General features: G+C 37.5%; 1 protein-coding gene across 7 annotated transcripts in view; it reads right to left on the bottom strand.

The window, feature by feature from the left end:
- The window catches only part of ZGRF1 (zinc finger GRF-type containing 1), a 106,175-nt gene that overhangs the window by 81,529 nt on the left and 11,978 nt on the right, over nucleotides 1-12,668 (bottom strand). For all 7 annotated transcript variants that reach the window (XM_075200441.1, XM_075200448.1, XM_075200427.1 and 4 more), the window contains exons 5-8: nucleotides 10,255-10,431; nucleotides 7,082-8,831; nucleotides 6,485-6,633; nucleotides 1,503-1,596 (exon numbers count right to left, since the gene is read on the bottom strand). In XM_075200441.1, the coding sequence (XP_075056542.1) occupies nucleotides 1,503-1,596; nucleotides 6,485-6,633; nucleotides 7,082-8,831; nucleotides 10,255-10,431 (2,170 nt within the window). The remainder of the gene's footprint in view (nucleotides 1-1,502; nucleotides 1,597-6,484; nucleotides 6,634-7,081; nucleotides 8,832-10,254; nucleotides 10,432-12,668) is intronic.

Raw genomic sequence — 12,668 nt, 5'->3', positions numbered from 1 at the left:
TTGGCTGTAATTTGCATACAATGTTATCTGGAACCATTGCATTAGTATTTCTTTTATACATTATTTTGTAGCATTTTTTAGTGTTAGGACTACTTAATAGCAGAAGCACCATGAAGTGGCAGGTGGCTTATCAGATATTTGCCAATGTGTGTACCTGAGATTCCTGCATTTATGTACAAGTAGAATTGCAACCATTTTACTGGTTCACATCAGTGTGCTTGCAGATTTTTCTCAGTGTGTTTCTAGATAACTAACCCTTTCTAGCAATTGCTGTAAGCTTTTAAATTGATTGAGCAACTTCCATTTTCTGTATTGAAATTGCTTGCTGAAAACTTAGATAAACACTGTTGCAGCAACTGGAGATTGGCCTTTCTTGGCATGCTCTGCCACCATGAAAACAATGAGTGCTGTGTAGTATGTTTCCATAGTTGGAGTTTTCATAGTTGCTAAGGGCAAACTCCTTAAAAACATATCTATCACATTGCAGCAACAGTGTTTTTCCAAGTTTTCAGAAAGCAATTTCATGCAGAAGTACTATTTCAAGTATCAGGAGTTATTCTAGTAAATTGTAGTACCTGGGACAATGGCCTTAACTAGACAAAATCATTTTTTTAATTGAGTTATCCTTTAACTAGGATTCACATCAATCCTATTTAATCCTTTATATATTCATGGTTGATTTCTGCATTGGTAGGGTACCATGGGTATCCAAATTAGTTATTTAGCAGATGTATATACTATTATTTTGTTTTAATTTAAGAAAATGGCTAGGCTTTATTATATAAAGTGTCTATTTATTGCCGAGCTGAAACCCCCCAACAAAGTACTGTCAGTAAAAAATTGTAAATTGATTGCGTGTTTTCTGTTGAAATACAAGAATGCTAAAAGGACACTACAGACAATAACTATATAAGGGGAAACAGTAGTTTGATAACGCTCTGCTGCTTGGCATGGTTATTTTTGTTCCTTATTGTTTCCTTACTTAGGATAAATGCATTGTAGAGCAATGTAAATCAAATATGAAAACTGACAAACAAGACATCTAGGTGAAATATAGCTACTTTACTTACCTGATTTTTTTTAATCACAATATGAAAGTAAAATATACAGTTAAATAACTTTAAAGTGGAAAGTTAATTTAATGGTAGTAGTTATGGTGGTGTTAGAGAGGGTGTTCAGATAGAAATGTATTCAGTAAAATGTGATGTGCACACGTAGGGTTCGCAAAAGGGTCACATTCCCCTATCAGACCAGCACAGAAGCAGGTAGTAATATGCAAATAGAGGCATACACTTACAATTCATAAAAATCAACAGTAGGAACTTCTATCCCCATGTTTTGTTTACCAACACCTGCTGTGGAAAATTAGACCACCTGCTCTATAAATTAGGCTAATATATTTTCATTAAGATAATTACAGGAAACCATAGCTAATTATAACTTCACTTCCAATATATGTTATAAAACAGATTTATGTACTTAATGGTTCTACACTTACTTACATGAGTTACTGTTATGAAGTGACGGACTGTGCTCAGACACAATCTGGGAGTAGTCATTAAAGTAGGTTTTCTCCTGAGCAGTGATGGCACAAGCCTGGAAAAATATTGGTTTTATACATTTTAGGCTTTTACAATAAAATTCTTTATTAATAAAAAGCATAAGGTTTGATTTGCTCTCCCTCAAGAGAATCAGCTGAATAGATTTCTTACACAAACCAACATCCATCACTGCCACTCTTTTCATGTGCTGCCAAATTATCCCGCCCACCAAACAAAATAAAGAATACCACTGCATCCCGAAATCAGTAAAATCCATTTTCTAGGTTTACAAATTGAAACTACATGAGCTAAGATGTTAGTAGCAGTAACAAAACCCTGGCACTGCATCTCTCCTCCATTTCTCAGACCACATTCAAACCACCATTCAGTTTGCTTATTATTGTAAATCATTACCTTTACACTTACTGTAGCTCTACGTAATCTATCTGATCCTTTGCAAGGTGACAAGTGAGTAATAAATCCCTATAGTACATGAATGGTATATTTGTAAAAACAGTTGCAAAAAAATAGCTATATTTTAAGATGGCCATAAGAAATATAAGGACTTTAGAAGTCCCCTCGGAGTTTCATGACCCGTATGAAAGCACTTGGCTTATAATCTCATTATGTCATATAGTCGTGAAACTCCTCTGTGATCTCTACTATCCTTTTGTTTCACAGTAGCACATATATAATCCTACAGAACATTATGCCAGAGAAGTGTGCAAGATGTTCCAATAGTAACTTAAGATATCTCCGGTTTGATGTCCAACAAGAAGTTGTTGTTTTTTTGCAGTGTTCTTTGCTAATCTTTGAATTTATTCATGCTATACCATGTATATATATGTCAATTACACAAACTCAAATATGTTAACACAAGGAGTAGCAACAAAATAAAATAAAAAATAAAACAAAGAAAGGAATATCTGTACTGAATAGACAATATCAAATAAATGTTTGAAATTAAACAAACACAGCAAAAAATATTAATATTGCGATATTTGCTTCATTACTCTTTTTTATGCTTTACCAACTCATTTTCAGTGGTTTTTTATACATATTGGACCAAATACAATATACATTAAAAAATACAAGACAATGTTTTTTTTAGCTCCATACAAATCTTTGTGTTCACTGCATATAGGTCAGAGCTGGGAAAATCCCAGGAGTCAGGAAGCAACACATTTGAGAGTCACCGAAGTTGCTGTCAATAAACGTTCCTCTAACCTGGCTCCTAAAAAGACCATGGTCTGAATTCTAAATTCCATGTTCTTTTGTCAACTTCTGACATAGAGTCTTATTTACTTTGTACATTTACCAAATGGGCAATGGGTCACTTTTGCTAGTTTAAAATGAAAGTATATGAATAACCTTTTCCATAACATTTCCAGGTGCCTGGGCATTAAAAAAAATAAAAGGTCAGTTGCTGGTACTGGTCTACACCAATAGTTAAATTTGGTTGCCAAGAAAACAGAAGGACCCTACCTCTGCTGATTTAGAGTATTTGGAAACATGCTAAAAGCAAATATTTAAAAACAATATTGTAATGTGTTTTAGGAGAGTGTAAACAGTGTTGTCCGGAGACTGAAATAATAAAGGTACATTATACAGAATAATAATTTAGCATGAAAACCATATGCAAGTACAAAAGTGCTATAACACAGCAACTAATCTGATATTGTGATTTTTGTAGCATATGCTAAAAAATTTAAGCACATTATTAACAGCTTATAAAATCAAATTCTTAAAGCAAATGCTTGTCATGGGTTAACGAAAACTTATCCTGGTTGCCCAGTTTTATAAACATTCTTGCATGACATCTCTTGCGGTAGAAACGAGTACTTCCATGCTACCTCTATGGCACAGCAGGTATTTGTGAACAATCCATTTCACATCAACAGAGTAAGATTTAAGGCAATTTCCATAATAATACATTAGATAATAAACATATGTAATAAGAAAATTGCTCACTGCACAATTCCATATTTCGGCAAAAGTTATATCCACATACATATGATAAATTTGTAGTGCTGGACTACAACATGAAAGGAATCCAGTCTCTTGAGAAACAAAGAATTAAACAGAATACCTTCTAAAAATTGAAAATAACAGGCATAGTAATAAATAAATACAGATTACCTGCATAATAATCACAGACCAAGCAAGTGTATTGCAACGTTAACATTTTATATCACACTGGTGGGAACAAGCCCATAAGAAATCTTCCATACTGTATTTAATGCATTTTTAGGCTGTAAAGTACATTAACAGTGGATAGGTGAGAATAAGCGCTGAAACTTAACAAGCTGGAGTGTCTAATAGAGGGACAATATATTGAAAAAATTATTTAATTTCAATCATCCAACTTTATTTTTTTTAAATCAAATTGTTAAAGAATCTATATGTGTGTGTATAACAATAAATGCAATATGGTCAAAAGTTGGTAGAATGATATTCTGATAAAAGGAAACAGATGTATGGTTCCTGGGCACATGGAAAATCTCTAATTGTGTGATGCATATGTGTCAATAGTGTAAACCTCGATCAAAGTATTCTTTTATTGATAAATCTGATCAAAGGTAAATGGTTCAGTGTAAAATTTACAGCAAAACTATCGGTCTATAGCTGATTGAAAAGGGTGTATTGTAATGAATGATTAAAGACTAATAACCCTGCAACTTTCCTGCAGTTATCATTCTTTTTTTTTAATAATCAGATTTAAAATGATCACATTGAAATGAGTGTGCCTTCATTGTATATTGATGTGACTGTAGTGAAATCCAAACCAAAATATGTTAAAAATATAAAATGTTTCCATCTTTAGACATGTTTTGTTAAAACAGTTTCATAATAAAGCCACTAGGTGGTAATGTTCTTTCGATGCTCGTAAATAGTTACCGTATTTCCCCATGTATACGACGCACCTTTTTCCCCAAAATTTTGGGTCCAAAACCTGGGTGCGTCTTATACAGGGCTAGCGATACAGGGGTAGCGTTACAGGGGCAGTGGAGGGGGGGGGGGGTGATCCAGTAGGAGGGGGACAGGCAGCGTGTCAGCGCGATCCAGCAGGCGGGGACAGGCAGCGGGGATGCAGAAGGCAGAGTGTCAGCGCGATCCAGCAGGCGGGGACAGGCAGCGGGGATGCAGAAGGCAGAGTGTCAGCGTGATCCAGCAGGCGGGGACAGGCAGCGGGGATGCAGAAGGCAGAGTGTCAGCGCTATCCAGCAGGCGGGGACAGGCAGCGGGGATGCAGAAGGCAGAGTGTCAGCGCGATCCAGCAGGCGGGGGACAGGCAGCGGGGATGCAGAAGGCAGAGTGTCAGCGCAATCCAGCAGGCGGGGACAGGCAGCGGGGATGCAGAAGGCAGAGTGTCAGCGCGATCCAGCAGGCGGGGGACAGGCACCGGGGATGCAGAAGGCAGAGTGTCAGCGCGATCCAGCAGGCGGGGACAGGCAGCGGGGATGCAGAAGGCAGAGTGTCAGCGGGGATCCAGCAGGCAAGGACAGGCAGAGAGTGTCAGCGGGGATCCAGGAGGAGGGGGACAGAGGCACAGTGGCAGCGATTGCAGGGAGAGTGTGCTGCCTGGCTGCTCTGATCACTATCAGAGCAGCCGGCCATTACACTCTCCCTGCCTTTTTTGACAGCTACCGTAATATTTTTTTTCCAAATTTCGGGGCCAAAAGTAAGGTGCGTCTTATACATGGGAGCGCCTTATACATGGGGAAATACGGTAATTTACTTTAACAGGGTAAGAATGATGGCAGTTATCATACAATAAATAAAAAGGTGTATAGTAATAACATTCTTAAGCTCATAATGTTTAATTAGAAGTATAAACACAACAAGACGAACACACACATACATTATATGCTGCACTCTCTTTATAAAGTCACCATCGTTTATCACCAGTCATACTCACTGTACAAAAGTGGATTAAGACGTACATACGCACTCTTTCATTAAATGACAAAATAAATTGAAGAATTGAAAGATGCCAACATCTTGGTTACAGTCTAGAAAATAGCCTACATTCTGATAAGATAAGTGTTCCAATTTTCTTGTTTATGTCATATATGTGTCATGCTTGTAAAACATTAAAAAAACAAAATGAGAAACAGCAAAAATATGTTCTATTTGTGGTTTTAAAGGTGTAAATATTATCTATAATATAAATGTCTAGTGGCGTGTTAGTCTGTCTGTGTGTGGAAAAAATAAAACCAAGCTGCAGCGCCACCTGCTGGGCGGAGTTATACACTGACCTACTAAATTGTTAGTGTGTGTGGGGAAAAAAATTCAGAAAGGGCTGAAATTTGGTATACTAAGATGTTTTTAATTTGTTAATTGTTAAAAGTGTTTATAAAGATTTAAAAAAAATATATATATATTTCTTGAAGTAGAAGTGACAGTTGGGAGTGGTTGGTGGTTGCCAGGGGTGACAGTGGGCAGTGGTTGGTGGTTGAGGCCTGGGCTATGGCCCAAATGCATGACAAGAACCTTTTTAACACCTTAAGTAGGTTGATTTGACTAGAATGCATGAGTATCATGCACGGGTTAACTTGTGTATATATATATATATATATATATATATATATATATATATATACACATACATATATATATATATATATACACACATATATATATATATATATATATATATATATATATATATTGTACACAGAGTCCTATAGTGGCAAACATTAGAATGGTAATTACTAAAATGTGCGCGGTCCATATCCCCACCAAGTGCACAACATACGGCTCCCAAGTGAGGAGTTTAAAAGTGCTCAGATAAAGTTCTGCTGAAAAAAACATTAATTAACAGTGTCTTTAGGCTCTTGGTCTATCATAATGTATTTAACAAACAAGGGGATATCACAAATGTAATTAACATGGTATGTAAATATATTTGAGTATTCCAATGATTGCGTTATAGTAATTACCAGTCGTGGTGAGCCCGTCGGAGGACTACATGATGCCTGCATGGTATCTGTATGAGACACTGGTGGATAGATAGGCTCTGCAGTAAAGGACGGTTCTCCCTGGTAACCTTCTGCCGGCTGTATCACACTGTGACTTATCCTGTGAAGAGCTTAAGGTTTGCAATACATTCTGTTTTACTTTAGGAGGAACATGAACTCTTTTCTACAAAACATGAAGACAGCTGTTTATTTAATCTGTTTAATATACAAGCTAGAAAACCAAATGTACTTGGGCAGTTATAACAATATAACACAAATAAAGCTCCCGAGGAAATGAAAGTTACAATTAAGTCACTATTATTATTTTTTTTACTGTTGTGAGAGTATAAGTGATATGTTATATTAAGTGTTCTCTTGAAATTGAAACTAAAGATAATAGAATCACTTATTTAACCCATTTTTAAAGAAATACATTTGCTACATACAAAATTAGGGGAGGTGGGGGTGGTGGTTTGGTTGTATCGGTTAGTTAAGTTACAAATGTGCAGTAACCCATGGCAGATTTATCACTTTAGTTTTAATGTTATTTCTGTTTAAATAAAGACCTGTAATTCTGACCTTCATCTGCACCCCTCTCCATATATGTCATTCCATCATGGTGTCTTTTCTTGGCTGTGGATGGGGAGTTCACCTTTAATTCGTTTAGACTCTCTAGAGCGCTGTTAGGTTTAGTTAGAGACCTCAAGAGGGAAATGCTTATTCCCGAACAAGCCTGTTCAGGTGAGTCAACATCCATTTCGTTATGCCAGATCCCTTTAACTGTATGCTGTATGTTGGTAACTGGCAACTTGGGTGAAGATTTGCTATTAATGTATCTACATATGTCATCATCATTGCTAGGTGTTGCTTCCTGCTTTGAATGATCAACTGATTGCAATACTGACTGACAGGAAGAAATATGGCTTTCCTCATCTTTGTATGGAAAAAACAAAGTTCTGTTCTTAAATAATGGCAAACAGTTTTCTACTGTCTCTTTACAAGCGCTCTCACTTCCTCCCTCTGATTTGCTGTAGCAGTCACTACTTTTATCCATGCAGCGGACATTGGGAAGAGTCTGTACACCTTCCACTTTACCACATGAATCATCAGATACTGCAGAGGCGATACAATCATTGCAATTAATCTCCTTCAGACCATTTGTAGATTTCCTGCCATCAGTATTAAATAAAAATACATTCTCAGCACTTGTTTCTTGATCTTTCCTTTCTAACATATTATTTTCCTCAGCTAAGTCTACGCATTCTTTAGTCATGGCTGGCACACTTTCTGGAGGCGGTTGATCCACTGTTGGACCATCGTCATCTAATTCCGTAAAATCAAAACTGTCCATTAGGTTAAATGTAACCTCTGAGAACAGTTCATCGTCCTTCTCATTATCTATAATCAAATCATCATTATTAACTTCAACTGTATTATGAGAAGAAGCAAATGTTTCTGGTGTAGGGGATTGTCTATGACTAAGGCCAGACTTACAGGAAACATCATAAGAGTGCAGGTCCATATTAGAAAGCCGTTTGTTTGATAGTTTGTCGGCTTGTGAGACATATGCCAAAACACCAGATTTCTCATCTTCAATAGAGAGATTGTCAGTTGTTGTATTCCTCATGTCTTGACTTATTATTTCCTCTTGTTTTGCCCCAAAGTCCTGTATGCCAACAGGAACAGAAGTGAGCCTCTTATTTGGGCTACTAGACAGTACGAATGGGTCATTATTGTCACTATAACCAGTGGTAGAGGCTGGAGGTTGATCCAAGTATACTTCCCAGCGACTCTTAGTAGCTACAGGTTTTATAGGAGAAAGAGTATGAGGGCTTTGCCAAGGCTTTTCCCTTTCTAATGCACAGACACTGCTCATACTTCTCAGTACCTCACTGTTGCATTTAACCAGTGGTTCTTCAGACAATTGCTCATCACGGTTCGTAAAAGAATCTATTCTACTTGGCTGGGACTTTAACAGAGCCAAAATTTGTGCTGTGCTTCGTATGCTTTGTTTAATTTCTCCTCCTTCTACTGGTATGTCAACATGTTTCCGTTCATTTGTTTGCTTTGGAGAGACTGACAAGTTACCAGACAAATTAGCTCCATTAATATCTGTATGCCTCCAGGTCACTATTTTATCAGAACATAAGTCAGGTGGCTGGGTTGAGTCTGCCTCCCTTCTGTACGGTGTAGCAAACAGAGGAGAAGTAGCATACAGCTGTGCAGGTAGAGAAGAGTGCCCTTGTGTCAGCTGGGCAGAAGACGTTGTCGCAGGTTCCTCCACACCTAGAGATGGCTTCTTTGTGATTTCACGAGGACCTTGAAAACCCTGAAATAATATGCATGCTGTGCTTTAATTCATATAACAAACACCAACCCCAAGTTTTTTCCATCAAAATATTTTCGCAAATTAATTATTTAAAAATATAAATATAGAAAAAGTTGCCTTGATGGACTCTGAGCAGTTCTGAGCCCTGTGTTTATTGTCCTCTCCACCTAAAATGGTAATGTTACAGCTGCACATGAAGCAACACAAGTGAATCAATGTTACTGCCTAAAACAATATCTATTCTTCCACTAAATCTTTCAGGTGTTTGTGTGAGCACTTATGCAGACAACCGACAGACTGTAACAAAGGTAGAAATATAAGCAGAACTTTCTAATAAGTAAATAGAAAAGCAGGATGACATGAGACAAGTGGAAATGTTCAGGGCTTGTTACCGCATTAACATTTTTAACAAACCACAAAAAAAGCATTTGCCATTAAACACAATTTACCTTATTATCAGATTTATGTAATGAACTAAAAAATGTGCATCAACAGTTAATTTCAGACAGCGACTGGCTTGAAATGGTTGAGGGTGCCTGGCTGCCCACCGAAGAGAAGTTACTCTTTCAAATATCTCCTTGAAAATCACCGGCAAAACCAACATCATAAACTTGCAAGAGGTATGTGCAATGCGTTTAAATGGGCATTAAAGTTAATTGTTTAAAGAGAATATAGTTCCTGCATCAACACACATGCATTCATGCTTTAATGGCAGAAGCCAACTTACTCTGGGAAAAAAACTTAGGCTAGGTACACACTGGCCCGATGATTGCACGAAAAACCTCCAATCAGTCGACATCAGACCGTTTGGTCAGATATAGTGTGAGTGTGTATAATGACACGATGACCTAAAGTCATCCCAAAGCGCCGATCATTGGTTCATTTGGTTGGTCGTACTGTTTAATATTTTACGACCAACCACCAACCGATCATGTAGTGTGTATGCCCTCATGCTCAAGATATCCATAGAGTCGTGTTCTTGTCAGCCGATGCTAGCGGCGAATGTCCCTGTGAATAAATGTAGAGAGTGCTGTAAAAGGAATAATTTATTTGTACATTCTGAGACAGAATGTTTCATTTCAGAGTCACAGAAGCTAATGAAATTTGTTAGGACATGTGGATAGCTATAACAAGGCGGTTTTAATCAGTGTGACAATGCGACAATTATGAATGAATGAATATTGTTCTGTCATTCTCTGAAGACTAGAGGCCTAGATGAAGGACAAAATGAAGAGCACATATCTGAAAGTAAATCGTGTCAGTGTGTACGCATGAATCGTCATACTGATCGAGCTTTCAGTCGTAGGTTCAAGCGTTTGAAAGAACACGTTGGTCTGAAAATTCTTCAGTGTGCACCTAGCCTTATTCAATGGGTGTACAAGTAAACAATAATACAAATTTTAATTATTTTAATTGAACTCACTGTAAATTTCCTCTTTAACCCAGCTGGAGGTCGCAGGCCAACAGATTTTAGCCCATTTCTGTTGAACTTGGGCACATCTTTAGCTTCAGTAGAGCTCTGTGAGCCATTGCTGCTTTCTCCCACTGTTTCCACAGTGATTAGAAACCGGTCACTTTCTAGATCATCCCCAGGAGTCACCTACAATGGTTAATATACAGTCTGCTATTACCATCTCTATCAAACAGAAGCAAAATCAGAGCTTTGGGGTAATGATTTGGATATGAGATTCTGGTAAAACACTTGATAGAGTGCATCTCTAAGGTGTCACAGAATCAAATACGTAAATTAAACTTCTTTCCTCAATGGCATTCTTTGATAAAGGATCCCCATAAAGTGATGAAATTACATACTCTAGCAGAAGGATGGCAGAGATTCACAAATTAAAGCTGCACTACCAACTAGTGGGTGAAAATTTTTGTACATCCCTTTAAAATGATGACAGATTGGAAGAGGGGGGGGGGGGGGGGGTTTCCCAATGAAAAAAATGTAAAGTCCAGAATTATAACCTCTCCTGGGTACTCCTGGTCACCCCTTCCCCCTCAAAATGTTGCACAGTTTTTATTTTCAGCATGGGCAGATAGACTTACCATTGAGTCTGGGTAAAACTGGCTGCATGGAACCATACAGGCTCGGGGGATGGGATGGAGCTGTAACGCTCTGTTCTCTCCATAAGTGTTATTGCAGCTTTAAAGATTGTAGTGTCACATGTTTTAGGCTGGGATTAAATGTGTCAGAGTGCCATTTTTCCGGAACTCAAAGTGGTCCACAAAAAATACATAGCATATTTGGCACTCAGGACACCCTAAATCAGATTCTGGCACCTTGCTTTGGGTCCTACTGACTGCACTACTGACCTAAAATTTTACATTTCAGATATGAACCATAAAGGTAAAATACATTATCCAGTGTTACCTGGACATTCCCCTATAGTAATGTTAAAAGGTAAAGAATTACCATCAGCTCCCCACCCCAACACAAACTTTATTATAGATAGCTGAAGCTTTATTTAAAACAATGTGCCAATGGGATCTCTTACAGATTAAAAAAAAATAAAAATCAAAGACCACCTCCGGATAACTGCGACATTAATGGCCCTGCTCCTGTGTATGAATCCACACAGTGCATTACTGCAAAGCAAATCTACAAAGTTGTCACTCTGCCTCCTTCTTTAGAGAAACAACCTGCTGCAGATGAGTGATAGAACGCATGATGAACATATTCAGTTTAATAAAAACTCCTTTTATTTCGGATACATTACACATCTCAGTAATACACAGCTTTAGATAAATATTCATTTAAAATAGCGGTTACTTGTTCTTTAATGTACATACAATTCTGGAATTTATGTTAATGTAATCTAATAAAACTACCACGAAATATAAAATACAAGTTTATACAATAAGAAAAATAATAATGTTACATTCACAAACATGTATATGTACACTGAGTAAAGCAATTATTTTTGTTTTCCTCCACTAGCGGCTCACAAACGCAGTCTGCTTCTGTTTGCTACTTTTCTCTGCCGTCAAAACAGAGGTGCACAGCAACATAATTCCAAAAATGAAATAGACATCATTATCATGAATCTCTTACAGTTCACAAAACTTATATGAATATATTTCATTTGTGCGTATTACAGGGCTCTTTTAAAGCTATTTGTGTTTCAGGGGCAATTTTTCCGTAAAATTAGTTTCTGTAAATTCTTCGACTTCCTCTTAAAGTCAGCTGCAGCCCTGATATTTATTCCTTTCATTTGCCTAGATCTGTAAATGAGCAAGTTATCCCATTTACCTTCACTTTATAGTGTAGTAGCTTACTTATCTGCTCTCCAGTGACTAGACTCAATAATATGAACATCAAACTTCAGGAAAAAGTCTAATTTTTCTAATGTTACAGTGTTCTAATCCAATAATAGCAGTGCCTAAGGTTTGATCATGGGATTTGACCGAGATTTGAAGCATCTTTTGAATTGATCACTATTCATAATGGGTACTGTGCAGTCAGTAAAGGCATCAAGCCAACAGTGCTAATAAACATCATGCAAAAATGCAGAAAATCTATCCGTTATGGTGAATTAAAAGTACCTTAAAATAGCATTCCCAGGTAAATATAAGTTTAACTGAGCCACTGTGTAGAATGCACTCTGAGACAGTTCTTCCTAAGGCTCCAGTGTTGCCTTAGTGCTGATTTACAGCCTATGGTGGAGTGACCATGTGGACCAACAGGAAGCTACAAGCACTCTCTTTCTATTGATCTGCGGGCTTGCACACCGGTCTGGCGAACAAATTCAGGTAAGACTAGACCTGTTCACAGGAAAGGCCTCTGGGAAAACCTGCTTCAGCATGCAAGGGCTTCACTAAGGTGAAGTAGCAGAT

This window comes from Mixophyes fleayi, chromosome 1, assembly GCF_038048845.1.
Source record: "Mixophyes fleayi isolate aMixFle1 chromosome 1, aMixFle1.hap1, whole genome shotgun sequence".
In the NCBI taxonomy this organism is placed as follows: Eukaryota; Metazoa; Chordata; class Amphibia; order Anura; family Limnodynastidae; genus Mixophyes; species Mixophyes fleayi.
The sequence above is the reverse complement of the archived record's forward strand: the minus strand, read 5'-3'. Positions and strand labels throughout refer to the sequence as shown.